General features: G+C 45.8%; 1 protein-coding gene across 6 annotated transcripts in view; it reads left to right on the top strand.

The window, feature by feature from the left end:
• Positions 1-24651, top strand: part of TMEM132C (transmembrane protein 132C) — a 403977-nt gene that overhangs the window by 114591 nt on the left and 264735 nt on the right. For 5 of the 6 annotated variants that reach the window (XM_084995970.1, XM_084995968.1, XM_084995966.1 and 2 more), the window contains one exon: positions 19529-20423. In XM_084995970.1, coding sequence (XP_084852096.1) covers positions 19780-20423 — 644 coding nt within the window. In that variant the 5' untranslated portion in view covers positions 19529-19779. Of the gene's footprint in view, positions 1-16432; positions 16999-19528; positions 20424-24651 lie in introns of those variants that run through there. The other variant, XM_084995969.1, reaches the window with a different exon arrangement.

Below are 24651 nucleotides of genomic sequence, written 5' to 3'. Positions count from 1 at the left end.
GTAGCCAGGTTCTAGAAAAGGGGAAGAGAGGCAAAAATCAGATGAGTGACCTAAATTATTACGGCCGGGAATGAAGTCTGGCTTTTTCCTTCTTGGAAGACTGAGAGGACTGCTTAGAGAGAAAATCATGAGTTATTAGCTCAAGTTATTGCTTTTGGGGGCTGGACCCGGGCTCTGGCTTATGTGGTAGAGGAGATGGAAGGGACAACCCTTCCTCAGACTCTGGGGCAACAGTGCCTGAGTTAGCCAGAGTTACTGTTTGATTTCCATCTAGAGAAGAGGGGTGAAGAGCTTTTTTGTTGTTGTTGTTGTTGTTGGCCACCCGGTGGCATATGGAGCTCCCAGACCAGGCATGTGGAGTGCCCGGCCAGGGAGCAGATCCAAGCCTAAGTTTCGACCTACCCCGAAGCATGGCAATGCTGGATCCTTAACCCACTGTGCTGGCAAGAGATCCAACCTGCCTCCCAGCGCTCTCTAGACCCCGAGGATCCCGTTGTACCACTGCAGGAACTCTGTGAAGAGCTTTGAAGGGCCCCTTTCAGGGACAAAGGGAGGCAGCGTCATCCCTCGTGTCAAAGATCAGACCCCAAAGTTCCCGTGATTCTCAGAGAGGATAGCCTGGCCACCAGGCATCTGACAGCCTCCCCATCCCCAATCCCGGGGGTTCTCCTGAAACCAGAGAGGTTGTGGGAGATCTTTCTTCTTATGAATCCTTCTTGTTCTGTTCTGATTTTTCCACATATTTCAGGAACTCTGGGGTTCGCTTAATCTGATGTTAGTAGGTGGGTGTTTGCCCCACCCCTGCCTAGGGTGACACCAGAAACTGAGCAGGGGTCTTTGTTTCCCTCCACTTCCCAGTCACAGCCACCAGCCCTCCTTTTTCCGACACACACGATGGATACTTAACTTGCCTGATGCTGAATGCTGCCTAAACAGAGCCTCCCCAGAAGCCCCCTCCAGGCAGGACATGGCCCAGTCCAGCTCCTGAAACCTTTTCAGTAACCTGAACTATTCACAGTCCCCAGTATCTGTCACAGACAGGCCAGGAGCAGGACACAGCCTCCCATCTTGATTTTTCTCACTGGGTCTGGAAATACAGACAGATGTAGGTGGCAGAATGTTATAAAAAAGGGCTGAGGAAGTTCCCTGGTGGCCCAGTGGATTAAGAATCTGGGGTTGTCACTGCTCTGGCTCAGGCCGCTGCTGTGGCACGTGTTTGATCCCTGGCCAGGGAACTTCCGACTGCCCTGGACACCACCCAAAAAATAAATAAATAAAAATAAAGTCAGTAGGGTTTTTTGGAGTCTGGATGGATGTTGTCTGGAACTCTATATGGCTAGCCAGCTAGTTAACCTCTCAGCCTCATTCTTCCCACCCGTGAAATGGAGCTAAGATGACTTAGAGGATCATTTTTTATTTTCGTAATGGAGATGTAATTGACATGTAACATTAAATCCCTTTTCAGGGGTGTGACATAATGATTCAATGTTTGCATGTATTGTTAACTCGTCATCATAGTAAGTCTAGTCAACTGTCCATCACCACACGTAGTTACAGATTTTTTTTCTTGCAGTGAGAACTTTGAAGATCTACTTGCTTAGCACAATGTTGAAATATATAATACAGAGTATTAACTACAATTAACTACAATGTCCTCAGTACTTATTTATTGTATAGCTTCAAGTTAGTACCTCTTGACCCCCTTCACCCATTTCGATAATCCTAGGAGGATTAACCATTGCACGATCACCTATTTCGATAATCCTAAAGGGGTTATCGAAAACCTGAGAAATGCAAACACCAATTCCTGATGCTCGATCAGCCCTCATCAGATTTTTGTTTCCCCCCAGAATTTTCTGTTTTTCAGTTAAATTCAATGCCAATATAAGAATACCCAGCCTGTGAACTGTTGGTGATAATGTAAAAAAAATTACGACTCTGCTTTAGGCAGGATACATTTAAAGATTCTCTTGAGGAGCTTTTACAGCATTAGTTCTCGTGGGAGAATTGGAAGTTAGGAAAGGAGAAAAGGTCTGTGAAGTCATGCAGCCAGAGAGGAGCTGTAAGAAACTCTGTATACAGTGTGTACACAGCTGTCCTTCTGAGCATCACCACTGTGCAACAGTGTAACACGCCCCAATAGCTCCAGAAGGCAGTCTGATTTGCAGCGTAATTCCATAGCAAAGAAAGGGAGTCATTGGGGAGGTGTGACCATGGGTGAGGTTTACCCAACAAGGTGGCTGTGAACTTCAGCCTGAGTCTTTACAGCCTACTTCCTCTCTGAGCTGAAAACCCAGAGAGTTTCTGCTCACCTCCTCCTGGCCGGGGCTTCTCCAGAGACAGTGCCCAGCTGCAGCCCTCAGATCCGGAAGGACTTGGCCCCAGATGGCTGGGAGGTAGATGGTTGGAAGCCAATCTGGGAGCTGTGTGTTATTCCTCACTTATTTCATGGGTGTTTTACTTAGCAGAGTCCAAGGTCAGAGCCCTAAAAGGCTCTGCTTTAACCAGGTGAGCTTCAGTCGGAGGTGCGGTTGGATTCTGTCCCTCCCTCCCAGGCACTGCTTCCAGAATTCAGTTCTAACCCATCCACGTGGCTCTCCAGCTCAGTTGGCTCAGGCTCAGTTGTAGGATCTGGCACAGCTCTCTCTTTGACCAATGTTTAACCCCTTATCTTCTTGACTGCCAGGAGGTCTCTGCTTAGGTTTAGACCAAAGAGGGGGACTCTGTTTGGTCCTCTCCAAATCTCCAGATCATTTGCAATCCTTGTGCAGAGGTAGCCCCAGGAATTTCCCTCCATTTCCCCTTCCTTGTGTTTCTCCTAAATCTGCATCCGTCCTTCCACAAAGCCTGCTTTTCACAGTCTCATGGTAGCAAGTGGATGGGAGTGGAGGAGGAGGCCGGGCGAGAAACTACAGTTGATCCCCTGAACGATACAGGTTTGAATAGCACAGGTGTACTTAGTTACATTGGAAAATTTTTTTGGTGGTAAATACTGTGGTCTTAGACGATCCGCGATTGGTTGCATCCACCATTGGTTGAATCCGGGATTGGTTGAAACCACCATTGCTTGTCTGCATTTGGTTGAATCCGCGAATAAAGCACAACCTCTAGAAATTCGGATTTTTAGCTGGGCAGAATCGGCGCCCCTAGTCCCCCAGTTATTCAAAGGTCAGCTGCAGAATAATAATAAAAACAATATAGCAGAAAACACTTCATCTGCTTCCTCTGGGCTGTGATTGCTCCAAATCTAACCCACGGTGTTAATTCTTCTATCTCGTTTACAATCAACCCTGTTAGGCAGGTATCGTTACTATTGTCTTGCATAGTATTGTTATAGATGAGGACATGATGGGAAAGAAAGGTGGAGTCCTTGGCCTGAGGGTTGCACGCTGGTGAGGAGTGCAGCTGGGACCTCAGGGCCTGGGATGGATCTTTACCTGGCTCTCCCTGCCCTTGTGGCAGTGTCTGCATCTCTCACTCTGTGTCTCTCTCTTTCTTTCCATGTCTCTCTTCCCTGCTGGTACTCATCACACCAGGCTTTCTCTGTTCCTCATTGTCACTGTCATCATGGTGCACACTCCACAGTCCACAGATGCATAGTATTTGAACAATTTATGTTTATTGAATGAATGAATGAATGAAGATGTGATTGCAAAACACAGAAGCACAGTGAGTTGTGTGGTATCCCACCCTCTGCAGTGTCCCATGAAGGACCAATAAGGGTGTCTGGCTGCTCTGACCCAGCTCAGGGACTTGATCTCTGTCTCACTGGTGAACTTTGTCTCTGCTGTCCTTCTAGACATAGGGCTTCTGCACAAGGAAATATAGGTGCCTCTGGCCAGCCAGCCGCCTAGCATCACTCAGCTGGAGAAACTGTGCGTCTTGACTTGGAGACAACTAACCTAGCCCTTTGCCCCTTAGCATTGGAGTTTCCTGAGTTCTGTGCATGGCTCCAGCAATTCTAAATTGCCAGATTGCTTCACAATTCAAACTTAACGAGAGGAGTTCCCATCGTGGCGCAGCGGAAATGAACCTGACTAGGAACCATGAGGTTGCAGGTTCAATCCCCGGCCTCATTCAGTGGGTTGAGGATCCAGCATTGTCGTGAGCTGTGGTGCAGTTCGCAGACGCGGCTCAGATCTGGCATTGCTGTGGCTGTGGGGTAGGCCAGCGGCTACAGTTCTGATTAGACCCCTTGCCTGGGAACCTCCATATGCCATGGGTGCAGCCCTAAAAAGACAAAAACAAAAAACAACAACAACAACAAAAAAAAAACTTGAGAGGCATGCCCAGCCGGCACTGTGGGAGGAGAGCTCTGGGGGCTGCTGGAGGCTGGATGTTGCAGAGCTGGAGAACTGGGAGTCCTGGCTGGGTGAGGTTGATGGCTAGCTGGATGGCTGCTGCTTGCTCCTGGATGGGCTGTAAGTGGCCACAGACCTCCCTGGCCTTGGTCTCACCTGGGCGCCGACCCCCGCCAAGCACGCCCTCTGGTGGCTCTGCCTAGTCGTGTCCCCTGTCCATGGCTGGGCTCCTCCTCTGTGGTCCTTCCTGCTGAGGAAGCCAAGTCTTCTGAACACCAGATGTTTTCTCCACTTCAAAGAGCCTGGGCTAAGGCCAAGCATCTGTGTCCAGGACTCATTTTGTTGGGAAAGCTAGGCTGGGTTAGCTTTCCTCCTCTGGGCTGGGTGAGCTGAGGGTGGAGAGAGAATGCCCTTCTGGTTACCCACCCAGAGATACAGGAACCAGCCAGGTGGGGGTCTTGGTAACCTAGAGACCAAAGGGGGCAGATCTTTCTCGGCTGCAGCCAATACCTGCCAGGCTGACCGGCCAGCTTGGTATCACCCCAAATTCCAATTTTTCAAATGAAGCTAAGAATCTAAATTTTTTCAGTTTTTTTTAGAAATTATAATTGATTTGCAATGTTGTGCCAATTTCTGCTGTACAGCATAGTGACCCAGTTGTACACACACACACATGCATATATATATATATATGTATACACACATCTACATTTAAGAATCTAAATTTTTATGTGCTCTCTCTAATTTCAAAGACCTGGCAACCCACCTTTCCTTTCTTTTGTCATCTCTCCCTTCCTATTTCCATCACTGGTCCTTGGTTGGTTGAAGGGGTCCAGAGAAAAGAATGGGGATATTTCAAAAGAGGGAGTTTGTTCAGTGTCACAGGCTGAGGGTTTCTGTGATCCGTCATCTCCTGGCAGTGCGTGTGTATTGGGGGGAAATCAGGAACTGTTTTATAGTGATGCTGCTGAGAGGTTGCCCATTACAAGAAGTTTCTCAGGACTTTTTATTTGGTAAGAATAAGAAAGTCCCTAATGTGTTTGAACCAGCCATTTTCAGATTTCCACGATTAACAGCTTCCCAGTGACGTTGTCTATACACCTTGAACCTTCAGTGCCTCAGGCCAGGCAGCCTTGTACTGCAGGAGCATATAGATTCCCTTTTTGTGTAAAGCAGTTGGAATATCACTTGCACCTGATGTGCTTCCTCCAAGAAGTCTTCCTGGCTGTCTCTGGCCAGTACTGGTCCATCCTATTCCTTGACTGTCTGTCTTACCCACAGTCTAGGATGCTCTGGAGTCAGGTTCTTTCATGCTCAAGCCTTGTTTGTAAAACGGAATATAAACTCCTTCAGATCTGAGGTCCATCATGGCCTCAGTCTGAGAGCCTTTTGCTACAGAAGGTCCCTCTGGGTCTGAGCTCCTTGGCGCAGACCTGCCTCTCCGGCAGTGAAGCATATGGTGCTGGTGGGACAGCCAAGGTTCGGATGTCCTGCTGGCCTCATGATTACTGCCAGCAAGGCTGCTTTGTGGGCCATCCAGGAAGGAGGTTTCATCATCCTCCAAGTAGACTGAGCCGGTGCCCTCCCCCGATCCCTCCCCCCGATGAGAAGATGCTCCCCCTACCCCCCTTCTGTTTTCTGTTGTTTGTTTCAGTTGCCCTGGTTTTGATGCCATAGCTGGGATGGTCGTTTCCACTTTTGAACAGACTGTTGGCTTCACACGTAGCTTGAGGGAAACAGTGGCAGCTGCCTAAACACATACCAGATACTAAATTCACAGGAGGCAGCTCTTAAAAAAAAAAGTCCTTGCAGGCAGCCAGGAGGATTTGTCAGGCTCTCGGGCTACCTGAGCCTGCCCTGAGAGTCCTGGGGGAGACAAAGGCCAGAGATGCTGGAGGGGCAGGGACATTAGTTCAAGGTGCTCAGGAATTGACCACCTGTGTTTCACAGGACACTCACTCATTCATTCACTCTGTCATTCATTCAATAGGTACTTTTTTTTTTTTTAAGGCTGCACCTGTGGCATGTGGAAGGTCCCAGAGTAGAGGGCAAATCGGAGCTGCAGCTGCCAGCCTACACCACAGCCACAGCAATGCCAGATCCCAGTCACGTCTGCTATCTGTGTTGCAGCTTATGGCAACACCAGCTCCTTAACCCACTGAGTGAGGCCCAGGAATCGAACCCCCATCCTCATGGATACTAGTCAGGTTCTTATATCACTGAGCCACAGCAGGAACTCCAAGATTGGCCTCTTAATTTTGCATTAAAACATTAATGTAGTGGATATTTAAAACAAACAAACAAACAAACAAATCAATCACAAATGTATGATCTCAGAGATCTGGAGGCCAGAAGTCCAAGGTGAGTCTCATGGGGCCAAAATCAAGGGGTCAGCAGGTCTGTGTTCTTCCTGGAGGCTCCAAGGACTAATCCCTTTGCTCACCTTTTCTGGCTTCCAGAGGCTGTACAGACCCCTTGGCTTGTGGCCCCTTCCCCATCTTTGAAGCCAGCAAGACAAGTTGGGACCTTCTCATAAGAGTTGAATTTGACCCTCCTCGCATTCCTCTGTCTGCCACTTGTGAGGCCCCTGTGGTGACACGGGAGCGTCTTCTGTGTCTCAGTGTCAGCTGATTATTAACCTTCATTCCATCTGCTGCCTGAATCTCTCTGCTCCCATCAACATGTTCATAGACCCCGGGGAGTAGGATGGGTTTTTTCGGTCAGAGAAGAGTGTGATCTGATGTGTGCAACATAGTGATCACTCTGACCCTGCCTGGGACAGGGTAGGGGGACAGGTCACTATCTAGGAACACACGCTGGTGCTCTGGCCAGTCTCTAGATCAGCACAGTGTTAGTTGATAATAGTCCTCCCATCATTATTTTCACCAAGCTGGCTCGCTCTCTCTAGGAAAAACGCAGTCGGAAGTAAGATGTGAACTTTAATAAAGCATACGTCTTGCAGCAGGACTGCATAAAGGGGAGCCCGTGCTTCTAGATTTCTTAGCTGGGTGACACTGGGTAAGTTATAGAACCTCTCTGAATCTCCGTCCCCTTTGGTATAAAATGGGATCCTAAGGGTACTTGACATATAAGGTTGTGGAAAGATTAAAGGACTTGATATATGAGACACAGTACCTGGACTTACTGGCTGTTGTGGTCCGTGTTGCTATTTTCATCTTCCCCTATTGATCACGCGGGTTTCATGAGGCTGAGATTTTACCTCCTCTCTAGGGCATTATTCCTCCCCCTCGAGTGTTCACAATTCTCCCCTCTCAATTCTCCATCCTTTGCGGAAGACTTGGTTTAAATGTCCCCTTTTCACAAGAGGAAGAGTTAAAGACTATATATAATGAAAGAGAAAACACTTTCATCTCATGATGAATTCTTTCCTCTTTTTTGTTTACTCAACCATCAGGAAAGCATTTTCTACTTTGGAGCCTAAGACTTCTCATTAATATAATCATCCTAAATACTGGTGTAACCAAACAAAACTACAGATGCTAACAACCAGGCAAAAATGAGACTCATGTGTGTGTGTTGGGGGGGCGGTGAGAATGACTCAATGGGTTATGGAAGTTTTTTTTTTTTAATTATCTGTAATTAGTGGGAAAGAAAATATGTGGACTATATTAAAAATACGCTCTTTATTTTTGAGGGGAAAAAACTGTCTTAAAGAACAGGAATGCAGTTCCCTTTTATTTACATGAATTGAGATAATTGAGACTCTCAGGATTAATGTAAGGTTCCATCATAAATAATACAACCATCTGTGATAAATAGATGCTTCTCTCTTTGAATAGACACAGCAAAACAGCCCCAAACCATATGCTATATGAACATCAAATGCAGTTATTTAAATTCTGCTGTAAATGCTTATATTATGCAACTCTAAATCCCTCCTGATGTTTGAATCTGATTTTTTTTTTTCCTGCATCCATTTCCAAACTGCTTTGGAGGCGTAGTAAGAGCCGTGTTTACAGTTTGGATTGATGAATAAACCTGGTATATTGGTCAGATGGTAAAGGAGCCTGAAGAAAACACCAAGAAAGCCCTCACCTGTGTGAAACAGGACTCTTAGAAAGGCTTGGTCTATGTCAGAGGTCAGCAAACACTGGCACCACTGCATTGGATGGCCTGTGAACTAAGAATACCCTGAATTTTTAAAATGATTGGAAAAAAACATATTTTATAAGAGAATCATGTTTCTGACATGATCAGCCTATGAAATTCAGAATTTTTTTTTTCTTTTTAGGGCTGCATCTGCAGCATTTGGAAGTTCCCAGGCTAGGGGTCAAATTGGAGCTTTTGGCAACACGGGGTCCTTAATCCACTGAGTGAGGCCAGGGGTCGAACCCACGTCCTCATGAACTCTAGTCAGGTTCTTCACCTGCTGAGCCACAACAGGAACTCCCATAAATAAAGTTTTATTGGAACATGGGCACAACCATCTTTATGTTGGTCTCTGGCTGCCTTCTTTTTCCTTTTTCTTTTTTTCTTATTTTGGCCTTGCCCATGGCATGTGGAAGTTGCCAGGCTGGGGATCAAACCTGTGCAGCAGCTGTGACCCAAGACTCTGCATTGATAACCCAGATCTTAACCCCTGCACTGCCAGGGAACTCCTCTGCTGCCTTCTTGATAAAACAGCAGAGCTGAGTAGTTGCAATAGAATCCATTCAGCCCAGAAAGCCTAAAATATTTACTCTCTGGGTCTGGACAGAAAGTGTGCTGATCCTTTCTTTCAATGACTTGTGAAGAAGCCAAATAACCTCAGTGGATACAGGCAAGGTGTACCATTGTAGAAGCTTTTGGCTCAAAGTTAGAGGAAACCCCTTTGCCCCATGGTCACATGGGTTCCCATAAGGGAGAGGGCAGTGGGGAGGCAAGATTCAGGGTATGGGTATTCCCCCTCCCCTGTTGTCAAGACAGAGGACCCCAGCACCGTGTCCCACCCCCACCCCCCCATCGTTGGCTTTATCTCGGGATTTCACTCCGTTTCAGGATGGATGATGGTATTTACAGGGTGACCTGGTCTCTTGCCTCTGGGAAGAGAGATGTTTGCTTCCGTGGTTCTCTCAGGGGTAAGGACTTCTCTCCTGGGAGAACCAGCAAACCTCATGGCTCCTGGGTTACTATTAAAAATGTAACCATTCTTAAATTCAAAGAACATTTAACCGTGTCCTGGTGAAGGACATGGTTCGCCAACCTCAGCACTGTTATCCTTTGGGTCCAGGTGATTCTGAGTTGTGGGGCAGTCCTGGCCATGGAGGTTATTGAGCAGCATCCCTGGCCTCCGTCCACTAGATGGTGGTAGCAGTCTCCCACCCCAACCATAACCATGACCATCAAAGTGTCTCCATATGAGTGAAATCATTTGTCTTTCTTCATCTGACTTATTTCACTCAGGGTAATACTCTCAAGATCCATCCATGTTGTCTCCAATGACAAGATTCCATCTTTTTATGGTTGGGTAGTATTCCATTGTATCTATCTATACTGATGGATATCTATATAGACATCAATATCTATCTGTATAGATAGATAGCTATCACATATTCACTCTCTATGATGGTCGCTTAGGTTGTCTCCATATCTTGGCTGTTGTAAATAAAGCCACAATGAACACTGGGGTGCAGATACCTTTTCAAATGAGTGTTTTTATATTCTTTGCATAAATACCCAGGAGTGTGATAAGCTGGGTCATACAGCAGTTCTATTCTTTATTTTTTGAGGAATCTCCATCCTCTTTCATAGCAGCTGCACCAATTTATAGTCCCACCAGTACTGACCAACAAACCAATTAACAAAAAAACAAAATAAGTGAACAGCAGAAACATACAACACCTAGATACAGAGAACAGGGTGGTGGTTACCGAAGAGGTGACGGGACGGGGGAGGGTGAAATGGGTAAAGGGGATTGACCGTGTGATGATGGGTAGAAGCCATTTTTTTATGGTGAGCATGTTGTAGGGCATATAGAAGTAGCAATAGAATGTTGTAGATGTGAAACATTTAATTCACTTGTTTAAGCCTGTGCGTAACTGAACCAGTTACTGGAAACAGATCTGGAATTACCCTGTTTTGTTGAAACCAGGGATTGGCAAACGTTGGACCACTGGCCAAATTCAGCCCACCACCTGTGTTTGTGTGGATCATAGGCTAAGTCACAATAATGGAAAAATTTAAGAATGGTTACATTTTAAATAGTTACCTAAGTACCTACCTCTCAGTCTGCAGACTGATTGATTTTACCTCTCAGTCTGCAAAGCCTAAGGTGTTCATTGTGTGGCCTTTTAAGGAAAAAAAAAGTGCCACCCCTTGGATTAGACCAGTGGTTCTCAAACCCTTAGCTTTATACATCATCAAATTAAATTCATAATCTTGTAACCTACCTGTATATGTAATTAAAAACAAATCAGTGTAGGAGCCCATTGTGCCTCAGCCGGTTAAGGACCCAGTGTTGTCTCTGTGAGGATGTGGGTTTAGTCTCTGGCCTTGCTCAGTGGGTTAAGGATCCGGCATTACCAAAAGCTGCAGTATAAGTCGCAGATGCAGCTTGGATCTGGTCTTCCTGTAGCTGTGGCGTAGGCTGGCAGCTGCAGCTCCAATTCGACCTCTGGCCTGGGAACTTCCATATGCTGTAGATGTGGCAAAAAAAAAAAAAAAAAAAGAGTCAGCATGGGTATGTCTACCACAAATGCAGTCAAGTATAGCAATGTTTGGGCAACTTGGAGTTCATAAACAGATTGGGCATTGCTGCTGTAATTTTCCAAAAGGATAAACAACTTTTTAGTAAAGCGTCATTAAAAGCACAGTCTTCACCCTGGGAGTTGCAATACTGGAAAATGCACAATGTATTATGCTATTGCTCCTCCCTCAGTTTTCAGGGGCGGGTGTTTGAAGTAGGTTCTTGGCTTGAGTAGACCTAATAGGGTTCTCGCCTTTGTGGATATCCAGAAGGACAGTCAGAAGTCATATAGGACGTGAGCAACTCTTTGTTGCCTGGGACCATCTTGGGCCTTGCAGAACATTTAGCAGAGCCGGACCCCACTCTCTAAATGCTAGTCACTGTGATAACCAGCTGCGCCTCCAGAATACTCCGGATGCCATCTGTGGTTGGCTGAATAATGCTCCCCCTGCCCCCCACAAAGACATCTATTTCCCAGTTGTCAGAGTCTGTGACCTTTCCTGGCAAAGCGACTTTGCGGATGTGATTCAGTGAAAGATTTTATTTTATTTTATTTTTATTTTTTGGCTTTTAGGGCTGCACCCATGGCACATGGAAGTTCCCAGGCTTGGGGTCAAAACAGAGCTACAGCTGCAGGCCTACACTGCAGCCACAGCAACGTGGGATCCGAGCTGTGTCTGTGACCCACACCACAGTGCATGGCAACGCTGGATCCTTAACCCACTGAGTGAGGCCAGGGATCAAACTTGCATCTTCATGGATAATAGTTGGGTTTGTAACCTGCTGAGCCACCACAGGAACTCCCAGTGAAAGATTTTAAGATGTGGAGATGATCTTGGGTCATCTACATGGACTGATATAATCACCAAGGTCCTTATCAGAGGGAGGTAGGAGGTCAGAAGGAAGCTGCAAACTTGGAGGATGGAAGAAGGGGCCAGAAGCCACGGAATGCAGGTGGCCTCTAGAACATGGAAAAGGCAAGCAAAGGGGTTCTCCCCTGACGCCTCCGAAAGGATTGCCACCCTGCCGACCCCTTCCTGTTAAACTTCTGACCTCCAAAACTGTAAACAAATATTTTGGGTGGTTGTTTTACACCAGTAAGCTTATGGTAATTTGTTATAGCGATGATAGGAAATTAACACATACATCTTCTCACGGAGGAGCTGTCTGGTGCCAATCAGAGCCCCTGGTGGACTTGGGGTCCAAGCCACGTTGCAGGGATGGATGGAAAGAGATCAGGCTCATGGCCTCCAGGAGAGCCATTAGCCAAGACCAAGCCATTTGCCAAAAAGCAGGGCCGTTGAAAGATTGCCTTTTAGATGTAGAACAGGTCCTCATAAATATTTTCCTTTGTGCCTATGCAAAGCCCCATTCTCAAGCTGATAAAGTCTATGATTCTGGGTGTTTTAGAGAATTTTGTCTTTGAAAGGAATGACTTCTTTGCTCCACTTCCAGGGGCCTTATTGAGGAATCCCTGTGTGATTACAGACTTTTCCCAGAGAAAAGCAGGGCTGGGCTGGGGGGAACTGGGTGGGGGCAGGCCTGTGTTACCCCCAGGGCCCCCTAGGGGAATATAAATACCTGCTCTTTTAAAGGCGAGTTTCACTCTTGCGAAATTGCAAACCACACTCTGTAATTTCAGCAGATGATATTGGGGGGGTGTTGTTCAGAGGAGGCATTGAAATCAAATAATCCATCTATCAAGGTGCCTTTTGTTTCATGAAAAAACGTAACAGGGCACCATATTTAGCAGAGAGAGACATTCTGTGTCTGGGGAATGTTTATAAATCACAAATAGGGGGTGGAAGAGGGGGAGAGGAAAAAACCCTCAAAGCACTCAGACCAGCTTGTGTTTCAAGTAAGCTGCAGTGACTTGGAAGGCAAATCCAATCAGGGTTTTCCTTGAGGCATGTGGGGAAAGGCAGGTTTCTGTTTTGCAGGTTGCTGATAGTGTACGGGTAAACTGGAGATGTCTGAGACAGGCCATTGAAGTTATAAAAAAAGTCCACCTCGCTTGATTTCAGATCACTTTCCTCTCCTGGCTGTCATCCAATTTTTTTTTTTTTTAAACGAAATATGGTTGTCACTTTTTTTCCCACATTTCGGTAGCCTGAAAACCTTTCTACAGTAACTTATCTACAGGATTGAAGTAATCATCACAGTGATAATGATGAAAAGAGGAACAGCCGCTTCTCCTGATGGTTAGGCGTGTTCTTAGCACCGGGTGCTTTGCTTCTTGCCCCGAGTGGGTTGGTTTTGACATGATTCCCACTATAGAGATGACGATTCTGAAATTTAAAGTTTAAGGTATTTGGGGAAAAAAAAAAAAGTTAGCTTATGCACTGGGGACAAGGATTCATGTTTGGATCTGGTCTGGCTTCAGGGCTGCTCTTAAAACACCAGGATACATTTCTCTTGCTGGGCTGGAGAGGGTTTGCTGTAAATCCTTCCTCTGTCTTGTTGGCATGTTGATAAACCCCTGAGCACCTGCTCAGAATCAAGTTAGATCGGGGTTTCTCCTCCTTGGCACTGCTGGCATTTTGGACTGAACGTTTCTTGGCGGAGGTGTGGGGGATACTGTCCTGTGCATTGGAGGATATCCAAGGCATCACTGGTCTTGCCTCTCCCCCCCCCCAGGTGACAGTAGCACGCCCTCCCCCCTAGTTGTGGAAAATCGAAAATGTCTCCCATAGGCATTACCAGGCTCCTCCAGCGTGCACATTCACCCTTGGTTGAGAACCACGGGTATCCTTTAGTGAAGGCCTCTGCACCCCCAAAAACAGCACCCCTTGTGCATTTGGTTATTCCAGGAGTTTGGGGTTTTATCTTATTTGATTGCCAAGGGTAGTGGGATTTAGCATTTTCACCACGGTATCTTATAAGCAGCCATCATTTACCCCATTTGAGCAAGAGCAGGCCCCAGCCCCCCTTCCTGGACCGACTTTCCACTCTCATACACCCGGGTCCTGAGCTTTTCCTCCTCTGATCCTTGGCTCTCGTTGCCCCCCTCCTGGAACCTGTCCCCTGTTCCACTCATCCACCCCTCCTCGATGTCACAGCTCAGAGAGCACCAACTCTGAAGAATCCATTGTGGTCAACGCATCCCCCAGCCAGCCTCATGATGGGGGTGGTGGGTGATGTTGGCTGAAGGGTTGTCTTCCCCGCCCCCCCGCCATCTGGTATTATTCTGTCTGGGTGCTAAGTGGCAGGGACATCTCCTGCGCTCACTATCTCAGAATCTCAAGAACTCAATTTCCAGCAGCAGCTTGGCGGTAGAGTTGTCTGATGAACAGCTGATGGAGGACACAATATCCCCAACCCTGACAGGCAAGTGCAGATAAAGAAAATGGATAAACAGGAAGGGAGACGGCCGATGAACGTGCTGTCAGCCATGAGACCGGCTGGAAAGATGCAGCTGTCCACTGCTCTTCCCCTCTCCAAGGCCTTGGGAAACCAGCTTCAGACTTTCCCAGCAGTACTGCTTCAAATCGAGGAAAATTGATCAAGAGTCCCATCTTCCTGGGAGAGGCTGTGGTGAGCAGATGAACCAGGGTGAGAGGGTGCACACCTGGCTGGGCTTCACTGGGTCACGGCAACCATGGGATGGTCTCCTTGCAGCCAGCAGATAGAGCATCAGGAGAGAAATACCACAAAGCCTGGTGATCACCTCTGCCTCGCTCAGCCACTAGATCAGGGCTCCCTGAAATGTGAGATGAGCTTGGGAGATGTACAGGGGGTCACAGTGTGCGAGGGTGCAGATGGGCCTTGCAAGGCTCCTTGTGGATGTCCTTATGAGGGTTCACGAGGTTGGGAGTTGGAGGTACACCTACGAGGTGGGAAACCACTTGAGCCTCACCAATGAGAAAGTGACTCCCCTTTCACATGTCTGAATTACTCTCATCCTACCAAGGAGAATGTGTCATGGTATCCCTGTATCTTTAGTTTCTTATTCTTGATAATTTCTTGATATTTAATAGCTCCCCCATCAGGTATTGTTGCCTTAAACCCTCCCCCCCCCAAATTTAGGGGCTTGTAATTTAGTGAATTTAGTTCACTTGTAATTTCTCATGAGTCTAGCAGCTACTGATCTTGGCTGGGCTTGGCTAATTTTGGCTGGGCTCTCTTACCTGTCTGGGGGTTGGCTGATCTAGGATGACCTCAGCTGGGATAACCCTGCTCTCTCCCCACCCTAGAATCAGTCATCCTCCAGTTCTTGCAGAAGCTCAAAAGAGAGTTAGTGCAGTGCCTCTTGAGACCTGGGCTTGGAATAGGTACATGGCCACTTCTGCCATATTCCATTAACTACAGCAAATCCAAGGCCAACCTGGATTCAGGGAGTTGGGCAATAGACTCTTAATATTGAAGGGAAAATTGTCAAGTCGTGCACAAAAGACTGGAGAAGAATGGGAGCTATTTTGTCATTGGTCTAAAACAGGCACTATTATACCCTCAATAAGTCTATCCATCTCTTCATCTACTTATATATTCATCCTCCCATCCATCCATCTATTGATTCATCCATCTATCCATCCATCCATCTGTCCATCCAACCCACCCAACCAGTGACCCATCCGAGTGTTTATCCAACTATCCATCCATCTATCCATTTATCTAGCCATCTGTCCATTTATCCAGCCAGCCAGCCACCCAATCCTGACCCATCCAACCATCCATCCATCGATTTATCCACCCAATCCTGACCCATCCAACCATCCATCCATCCAGACATTTATCCAGCCAGATTCATCCATCTACCCATCCATCCATCTGTGGAAACTGAAATGGTCCAAGGAGGTAAAAACTGGCCCCAAATCACATGGCTATTGAGTAGATTACTCTGAGATCTCTATGGCCCAACTTCATGTCCTTAACTGCTAGACTAGACCCTACTCCCTTCTTTTTACAAGGTCTGTCTCTTCTCAGCTCAAGTTAAATCTCTCATGAACTGGAGAACTTCAGAACTAGGTTGAGCAGGAAGGCATGAGATGGGCACTTTTTGTTCCATGGGAAGAATAAAGAGGGCCTTAAATAATGGAAGAATCCTAAGAGAGGAGACAACAAGGCAGCGAGCCCACTCTAGCTTTATTTCATCGAAAATAAACTCAGCATTTGCTTAAAAGTAAAAGGTTCTTTTTCTGATTTTTTTTTAAGTAAAAAGACACAAAAATTAGAAAAAAAGGAATTTCTATGTGCAGAGTGAAGAATGGTGAGAAGGCTCTCTGACAAGCTTCCCTGGTGTGGAATACACCCTGCACAGATGGCCCTTAGAATCCTCGTTCTGTTCCTTCAGAGAGCCCTTGGCCCACTACCTTTTCCAAACAAATGAGTGTCTAAATCTCTACGCTTCAAGGTTTAAAAGCTTTTTTGGAGAGGGATGAATAAAAGCATCAGCAGTAGCAATTAGTCCATTGGTTTTTACATAGTTCTACAAGTTGCTTAAGTAGTCAGTGATTTTCTTTAAAGACAGAAAGCCAGGACCTTTTCTGGAATATTGTGCAGGGCGTTTTGAGAGTATTTTAACTTGCTCCTGAAATGAATGAGTTAAAACAGAAGGCTCTGAAACATCCCTCAAGAGAGAGGGGGGCAAAGGACCTGTGTTACTGCTGACCTCGGAATAGCGCCTCTGGGCGAAGAACAGGGGAGACGGCTATTTCTTTGAAAAGCCATCTTGACAACCCACGTGCATTTGGCTACAGCACCAAAGGCAGCTTTGATCTGCCCGCCAGTGTCCCTGCCGAGAAGAGGAACTTCCAGAGGAGAGAGGCATGGGGGCCGCCCCATATGCTGGATGGGCTGTTCTGGCAGCTGTTAGAATCAAGGACAGAAGGGGAGATTAGAACATCAGAGGAGAGAGAGAGAGAGAGGAATGAGCATGCCTGTCCTTTTTCTCTCTCTATGTATATATGAATGGGGACTTACTTGGGCTTTCTGGTCTGGTTTTGAAATACAGGGGCAAGGCCATGGGTTTCCTAGGCTTTGCCAAGTTAGCAGCTGGAGCCCTGTAACTTCTGGGTGAGTAGTGAGTGCTTAATGGAGCCCCAGCAGTGTAAGTATAAACCCAAGGGGAGGCTTTAGAGACAAACTTCAATCAGCAGGGAGGCTGCTGGTTGGACTGCTATTGATGCTGGAGATGGACAAAGCCAGGAAGTGAGGGGTTATGTGCTATTCTTGCCTGGCTCTGAGTTGAACCTCCAGTGTACACTGACTTACCTGGCTGAAGATGCTCGTCAGTGCTTGCAAACAAATGCACCTGAGGGTCCAGCAGGAAATTTCATTGAGCAAGGTGACCTGCTGGGTATCTTCTCTTATTGTTGCTTCTGCCAGGTGGGGAGAAACCAGGTTAATAGAAACTGGAAAGCCAGATGCGTCCCAGTTTTTCAAAACAGTTCCCTATGTCCAGTCTCTTGGGATGGACCATGATGGATGATAGTATAGGAAAGGGAAGGTTTATATATATGGCTGGGTCACTTTGCTGTGTAGTGGAAATTGGCCCAACATTGTAAATCAACTATACTTCAATTTTTAAAAATTAAAAATTAAAAAAAAATTTAAGAAGGTCTGCATTCATTGAGATCTTTTAAAATACCATGGACAAAATGGTTACTCATCTGCAGGCTGAGTTGAACATTGAAAGTGAGCAGTTTGCAATGTCTCCTGGTTTGCTGTTTTTCTTTTGACCCGATTTATGATATTTTTGGCTATGCGAAAGATTTTTTAAATTTTCACATAGGCACATTTATCATTTTTAAATTGCATGTAGAGTTTGAATAGTTAACTGGAGAGCTCTCCCTATACCCAGGTTATAGAGGAAATCGCTCACTTTTTCATTTAGTACTGACAAATTTTCATTTTCTTACATCTAGATCACTGATTCATTTGAAGTTTATTCTTGTGTATGGTGTGAGTATGGATGTAATTGTATGTTTTTGCCAAATGGCTGGCCAGTTGTCCTAGCATCATTAATTAAACAGTCTGTTTTGCCTTATGATTTGTGATACCACATTTATCACTTACTGAATTTCTAGATGCACATGGGCTTATTTATGAACTATTCTATTCCACTGGTCTGTTTTTTCTGTTCAGGTTCCAGTGTCATTAAATATGTTTTAAACTCATGCAAGTTATTAATAGACACACCCACTTGTAAATTGGAGCAGCCACTATGGAGAACAGCATGGAGGTTCCTAAAAACCTGAAAACAGGAGCTCCCATTGTGGCTCAGTGGGTTAAAAACCCAACATGGTCTCCATGAGGATGCGGGTTGAATCCTTGGCCTCGCTCAGTGGGTTAAGGATCCAGTATTGCTGCAAGCTGTGGTGTAGGTTGTAGATGCGGCTTGGATCCGGCATTGCTGTGGCTGTGGCATTGGCCTGCAGCTGTAGTTCCGATTCGACCCTTAGCCTAGGAACTTCCATGTGCCACAGGTGCAGGCTTAAAAAAAAAAAAAGCTAAAAATAGAGCTACCATATGACTCAGCAGCCCCACACCTGGGCATGGATAAAACTTTAATTCAAAAAGATACATGCACCCCAATGTTCATAGCAGTACTATTTACAATAGCCAAAACATGGATGCAACCTAAGTGGCCATGGACAGATGAATGAATAAAGAAGATGTGGTATAATATACAATGGAATACTACTCAGCCATAAAAAAGAATGATTGCCATTAGCAGCAAGATGGATGGACCTAGACATTATCATACTATGTGAAGAAAGAGAAAGACAAATGTCATATATCACTTATATGTGTAATCTTAAAGAATGATACAAATGAACTTATTTGCAAAACAGAATCAGATTCACAGAAAACAAACTTATGGTTCCTGAAAGGGAAAGGGGGGGTGGAAGGAGGGATAAATTAGGAGTTTGGGATTAAAATACACATAGTACTATGTATAAAATAGATAACCAATAAGGACCTACTGTATAGCACAGGGAACTACACTCAATATCTTGTAATAATCTATAAAGATTCTGAAAAAGACTATGTAAGTGTATTATATATATCTACATATATGACAGTTAATATGTATCATATAATATATGCATGTGTGTATATATTAAATGCCATATATACATAAATACATGCATATGTGTACATATATATGTGTGTGTGTATATATATCTATACACATATATATGTATATATAACTGAAACACTTTGCTGTAGAACCAAAACTAACAAAACATTATAAACCAACAATATTTCAAAAAATATATATATACCCAATTTACATTCACAGGTAACGTTCCAGCTTTCTATTAGGTCGGACTCCATGACATTGCCACCATTCAGCAATTCTTAACGTACAAAAGTCTCCATTTCATAGGTTTTAACCTGTTGTAAGTATATATATAATTTTCTGAGCATGTAGTCATTTAAGAAGGAACCTGAAAATTCTAGCCAAGTGGACTTCAGAATGTTTACCCCTCTATTTAAATTACTTGTCAATTACCTGCCATTTCTAAGCGAATTTTAGGGAGCCCAGTGATAACCCCATCTTCGTCTTTTTTTTTTTTTTTTTTTTCCTTTCCTGCAGTGATAGAGGGCCGAGGCATCACAGACAACATCCAGAGGTTTTCCTCGCTGCCACCTTATCTGCCGGTGACTTACCACGTGCTCAGAGCAGAGACCGCCTTCTTCCTGAAGGAGACCAATCAGGACTTGACGCGCAACTCCAGCCTGCACTCCCGAGTCGCGTCCTTCTACCCTTACAAAGCCAGGCGGTCCCCCATCTTAAATGCCAGCTATGGGCCCTTTTCGGTGGAAAAGGTCGTGCCCCTGGACTTGATGCCGACATCAAACTTTTTAGGTCCGACCAACAAGTTTAGTCTCCACTGGAAACTGAAGGCGCACATCCTGCGGGACAAGGTGTACCTGAGCCGGCCGCGGGTGCAGGTGCTGTTCCACGTGGTGGGCAGGGACTGGGACGACCCCGGCCCCACGCAGGCGCAGAGGCTGCCCTGCCTGCGGGTGTTTGCTTTCCGGGAGACCCGGGAGGTGCGGGGCAGCTGCCGGCTGCAGGGGGCCCTGGGGCTGTGCGTGGCGCAGCTGGAGCTCCTGGCCAGCTGGTTCAGCCCCCCGACGGTGGTGGCTGGGAGGAAGAAGTCGCCGGAGCCCGCCGAGGGCAGCCCTGTGGAGCTCTACTACACCGTGCAGCTGGGGGACGAGCGAGGAGACTGTGCCGGGGGCGACATCCGGAAGGGCAATGCCATCCGCCCGGGAAAGGAGGGACTGGAGGAAAGCACAGCCCACCTGCAAAGGATCGGCGCTGTCCATCTCTATCGCACCCAAGACAGCGCTCAGCTCAGCGAGTTGCGTCTGGATGGCAACGTGGCCATCTGGCTGCCCTCCAGGCCAGTCAAGCAGGGAGACGTGGTCACCGCCTATGTCACCGTGGCCAACAACTCCACCGTGGACTTCTTCATTTTGAGGTAGGTGCTCGCCGTGCCTGTGGTGAGACTTAACGGGAAGTTTGGGGTGCCTATTAGAGAAGCATTCATTTTCACCACCTACTGGGACCCTCTTGCTTCAGGGTAGAAGCCAAATTCTGCACCTTATCAGGTGCTTTCCACTGCTCCCTTTACACTGTATATTAGGGTATAGGGGAAAGAGGGCTGGAATTGTACCCCCCCAAAATAAGACTCAATGATCTCTCTTTTGACCTTGGACTGCCATTAAATCTGGAGAGGGATGTCATGATGGTGGTGATGGTGATGATGATGATTTTGGTTTAAATTGTGTAGCTGTGCAGATACTACATAGTTGCACGACTGAAAGTCTGTGTTCAGAGGACCCAAGAAAAGACATAGGCATCATCAGCTTTCTCACTCTGGGTGTAAATGTGAAAATATAATATATGTATTTTTTAATTTGGTGGGGTTAAATATTGCCATTTAGCAGCTGGGAGAATGCCAGTTTGTGAGCACATTTTAGCAAATGAAACAAGGAATCTGCCCAAACAGAAAATTTTTCAGTAGAGTCATTCCGTATATTTAAAAAAAAAAAAAAGCTACATTAAAACAATCCCAGAATGGGAGTTCCTTGGTGGTCTAGCAATTAAAGATTCAGTGTTGTCACTGCTGTGGCTTGGGTTTGATTCCTGGCCCCAGAACTTCCACATGCCATGGATGCAGCCAAAAAATAAAAATAAAAAAATAACTAAAATAAAATAACCCACAGAATAACCCACCTACCATTACCACTCTTGGTTCAGCAGATGACACCAAAGTTGTCATGGCCCTGGTCTGTCGCTATACATGGTGATCTAAAGTTTAGTTCAGGGGCGCCTGTTATCTGAGGATAATTAATATTGGGGGAAAAGCCACTTACAGCAAATCCTCTTAAAATGTGGCCCAGGATTTCATACATAATAATGAAAAAAATGTTTGCTTAAGATTTGTTTAAAAGATAAAGATGATGAAAATCAATTTTTTTCTGGTTAAGAAGGACTTAGGTTGTAATTGCAGCTCTGTTGGTTCTTTTTCAAATAAAAAAAAATTAATCGCATGTTGCTTGAATTGCTTGGGGAAAATATTTGCCAAATAGAATGATAGCATGTTATAGCATATTTTGTTTTGGTTTAACTTTTATTGTATAAGAATGGTCCTTTTTTTAAACGGTTGGGATTTTTTTTTTTTTACAAAATGCATCCAAAGATTTTCATAAGTTTCTCCAGGTAATTTTTGGTCCTTTGGATTTAAATAATTCTCTTCTGAAGTGTCTGTCTAGTCATCATTCTTATAAATTTTTCTTTCCATTGTTAAGTGGACTAATTTCACCAGGTCCTTCTTCGCCAGGGGTTTGGGGATATGATCAAGGGTTTATGGCATCACTTTCAGCAATGCTAAGCAATGCTGTATCTTCTACAAGATAGAAAATGTGCCAAATAGAGAATTCCCCTCAGTTACCTTGTCAGCCTCAGTGGGCAGCTTGGCATCTGCTGCCTTTGGGGTGAGGGAAGGATAAGTTCTGTGTTTTGTTTTGTTTTGTTTTAAATCTTTTTAAGGCCACACCTACAACATATGCAAGTTCCTAGGCTTTGGGCTGAATCTGAGCTGTAGCTGCCAGCCTACTCCATAGCCACAGCAACACGGGATCCGAGCTGCGCTGGTGACCTACACCACAGCTCACGGCAACACCAGATCCTTAACCCACTGAGCAAGGCCGGGGATCAATCCCACATCCTCATGGATACTATGTTGGGTTCATTACTGCTGAGCCATGACGGGAACTCCAACTTCCGTGTTTTAATGAAAGTGTCAACCTTACAACTTTGGGCCGGGATAGGAGATATTTAGATAAAAGGATCCAGGTTTGCATCCTCCTGCCATGGATGGGGAAAGATACCGATCTGCAAGGTTTGAGTTCTATTTCCACTAAATCCCTGGGCACCTTGGTTTCCTGTCATTCTATTGAAAAATAAGTATATCCAGCCTGGGCTGTGGAGAGGAAGGACAGAGGCAGGGAACCAATAGCACAGTTAATAAGGTTTAAAATTCCAGAGTCGTAAGTATCTTCCCATTTGTCCTTACCCTATGCCTTGCCTCCCTCTTTAGAAAGGCAGACTTGGAGTTCTCTCCATGGTGCAGTGGGTTAAGAATCTGATTTCAGTGGCTCAGATTGCTGCGGAGGTGTGGGTTCGATCCCTGGCCTGGCACAGTGGGTTGAAAAATACAGTGTTGCGACACTTGCGGCATAAGGGTCACAGCTGTGGCTCAGATTCAGTCCCTAGCCTAGGAACTTCAGTATGTAGCCATAAAATAAAAATAAAAAAGAGGAGTTCCCATTGTGGCTCAGCAGTAATGAACCCGGCTAGTATCTGTGAGGACACAAAGTTCGACCCTGGCCTCGCTCGGTGGGTTAAGGATCCGGCGTTGCCATGAGCTGTGGTGAAGGTCACAAATGCGGCTTGGATCCTGCATTACTGTGGCTGTGACATAGGCCAGCAATTGTAGCTCTGATTCAGCCCCTAGCCTGGGAACGTCCATATGCCATGGGTGCAACCCTAAAAAGATTAATTAATTTTTTTTTTTAAAAGAAAAGCAGGCTCTGCCATCCACTAGGGGTGAGTATGAGTGAACCAATGGGTCCCCTGTCTAAGATGCAGGGCCTTGCGCTGCAGGTGGGGCACTCAGACAAGACACATTGGAGGGGAGAAGCTATGTTCTGTTTTCCATCACAAAGATGACTGTGATGGGGGAGAACACAGGTCCTGCAACCAACGGGCCTCAATTCTGGTCCTGTCTCTTCTGCTTCCTGACTTTATGACCAAAGGCAAATCCTCTCCTCTCTACATGCCTTAGCTTCCAAAATCCAATGTGATTCTGATACCTAACGCCATAGGGATGGGAGGATTCAGGGAGCTAGTATTTATTTGTAAGGTGCTTATAACAGTATCTGGCATGTAAAAGTGTTTCTATCAATGTTGGCTATTACTAACAGGGTTGTTTTTAAACATCCATCAAAACTTCAATAAGCATTGAATTTTATTTTAGCAGAAAAAGGACGTCGTGCTTTGCATAAAACAACAGACACCCAGTTTGTCCTGAAAGCTGTATTGATTCTCACTTTGCCACAATTTTGTTTAAAGAGCCAAAAAATTGTTTTATAATGACAAGAGCTCTTGGAGCCCAGAGGATAATAACAATGACATGCTTCTGGGTTGGATACTGCTTGATGCTGGGAAGGGCAGCAGCCTTATTACTGCCTTCCTGATCTTTCCAACCCACGGATCAAAGTCCTGGGGAGAGAGATGGGAAGAGAATCAGAGTCAAGAATGACTCCAAGATGTTGAACGTAAGATGCAGCTGCCATGACTGGGATGGGAAGACTGTGGGTAAAGTACTTGTTGTCTTTCCAGATAGGTTTCATTTTAGCAGTTCCCATTGTGGCTCAGTGGGTTGAAAACTCAGCTAGTGTCCATGAGGATGCAGGTTTGATGCCTGGCCTTGCTTAGTGGGTTAAGGATCTTGCATTGCCACAAGCTGTGTCATAGGTCGCAATAAGGCTCAGATCCTGTGTTGCTGTGGCTGTGGTGTGTAGGCTGCTGGCTGCAGCCCCTATGTGACCTCTAGCCTGGGAACTTCTATATGCTGTAAGTATGGCCCTAATTTAACTTATTATTAAATTAATTAATAATTTTAATTAACTATTCTAAAAAATTCAGTAAGTAAAGACAAAAAGATGTATACAGATGTGGCAAAACAGTGACTTTAGCATGAGGCTCACTCAAGTTTGGGAGACACCACTGTTTCTCTTTAGTAAGAGCAGCAGCTCATGGGAATTCCCGTTGTGGCTCAGCTGTAATGAACCTGACTAGTATCCATGGGGATTCGAGTTTGATCTCTGTCCTCGCTCAGTGGGGCAAAGGATCCAGCTTTGCCATGAGCTGTGGTGTAGGATCCTGTGTTGCTGTGGCTGTGGCATAGGCTGCTGGCTGCAGCTCTGCTTTGACCCCTGGCCTGGGAACTGCCATGTGCTGCACGTGCAGCCCTAAAAAAAAAAGGAGCAGCAGCTTATGGAAACCCAAACTTATCCAGCTGCCTCCACCAATGGCTGTAGGTTCCATCATAGCAGAAATCCATCTGGCCTATCCCTGGAACCCAGCTGAGAAATTCAAGGGGAATTTATAAAGGGACCTTGCAAGACCCGTCTTGACTG

The sequence above is a fragment of the Sus scrofa genome, chromosome 14 (genome assembly GCF_054392235.1).
Source record: "Sus scrofa isolate SSC_HxYL_T2T_F1_AM1 chromosome 14, Sscrofa_HxYL_maternal_Yorkshire_Landrace_v2.0, whole genome shotgun sequence".
NCBI classification, from domain to species: domain Eukaryota; kingdom Metazoa; phylum Chordata; class Mammalia; order Artiodactyla; family Suidae; genus Sus; species Sus scrofa.
The sequence above is the reverse complement of the archived record's forward strand: the minus strand, read 5'-3'. Positions and strand labels throughout refer to the sequence as shown.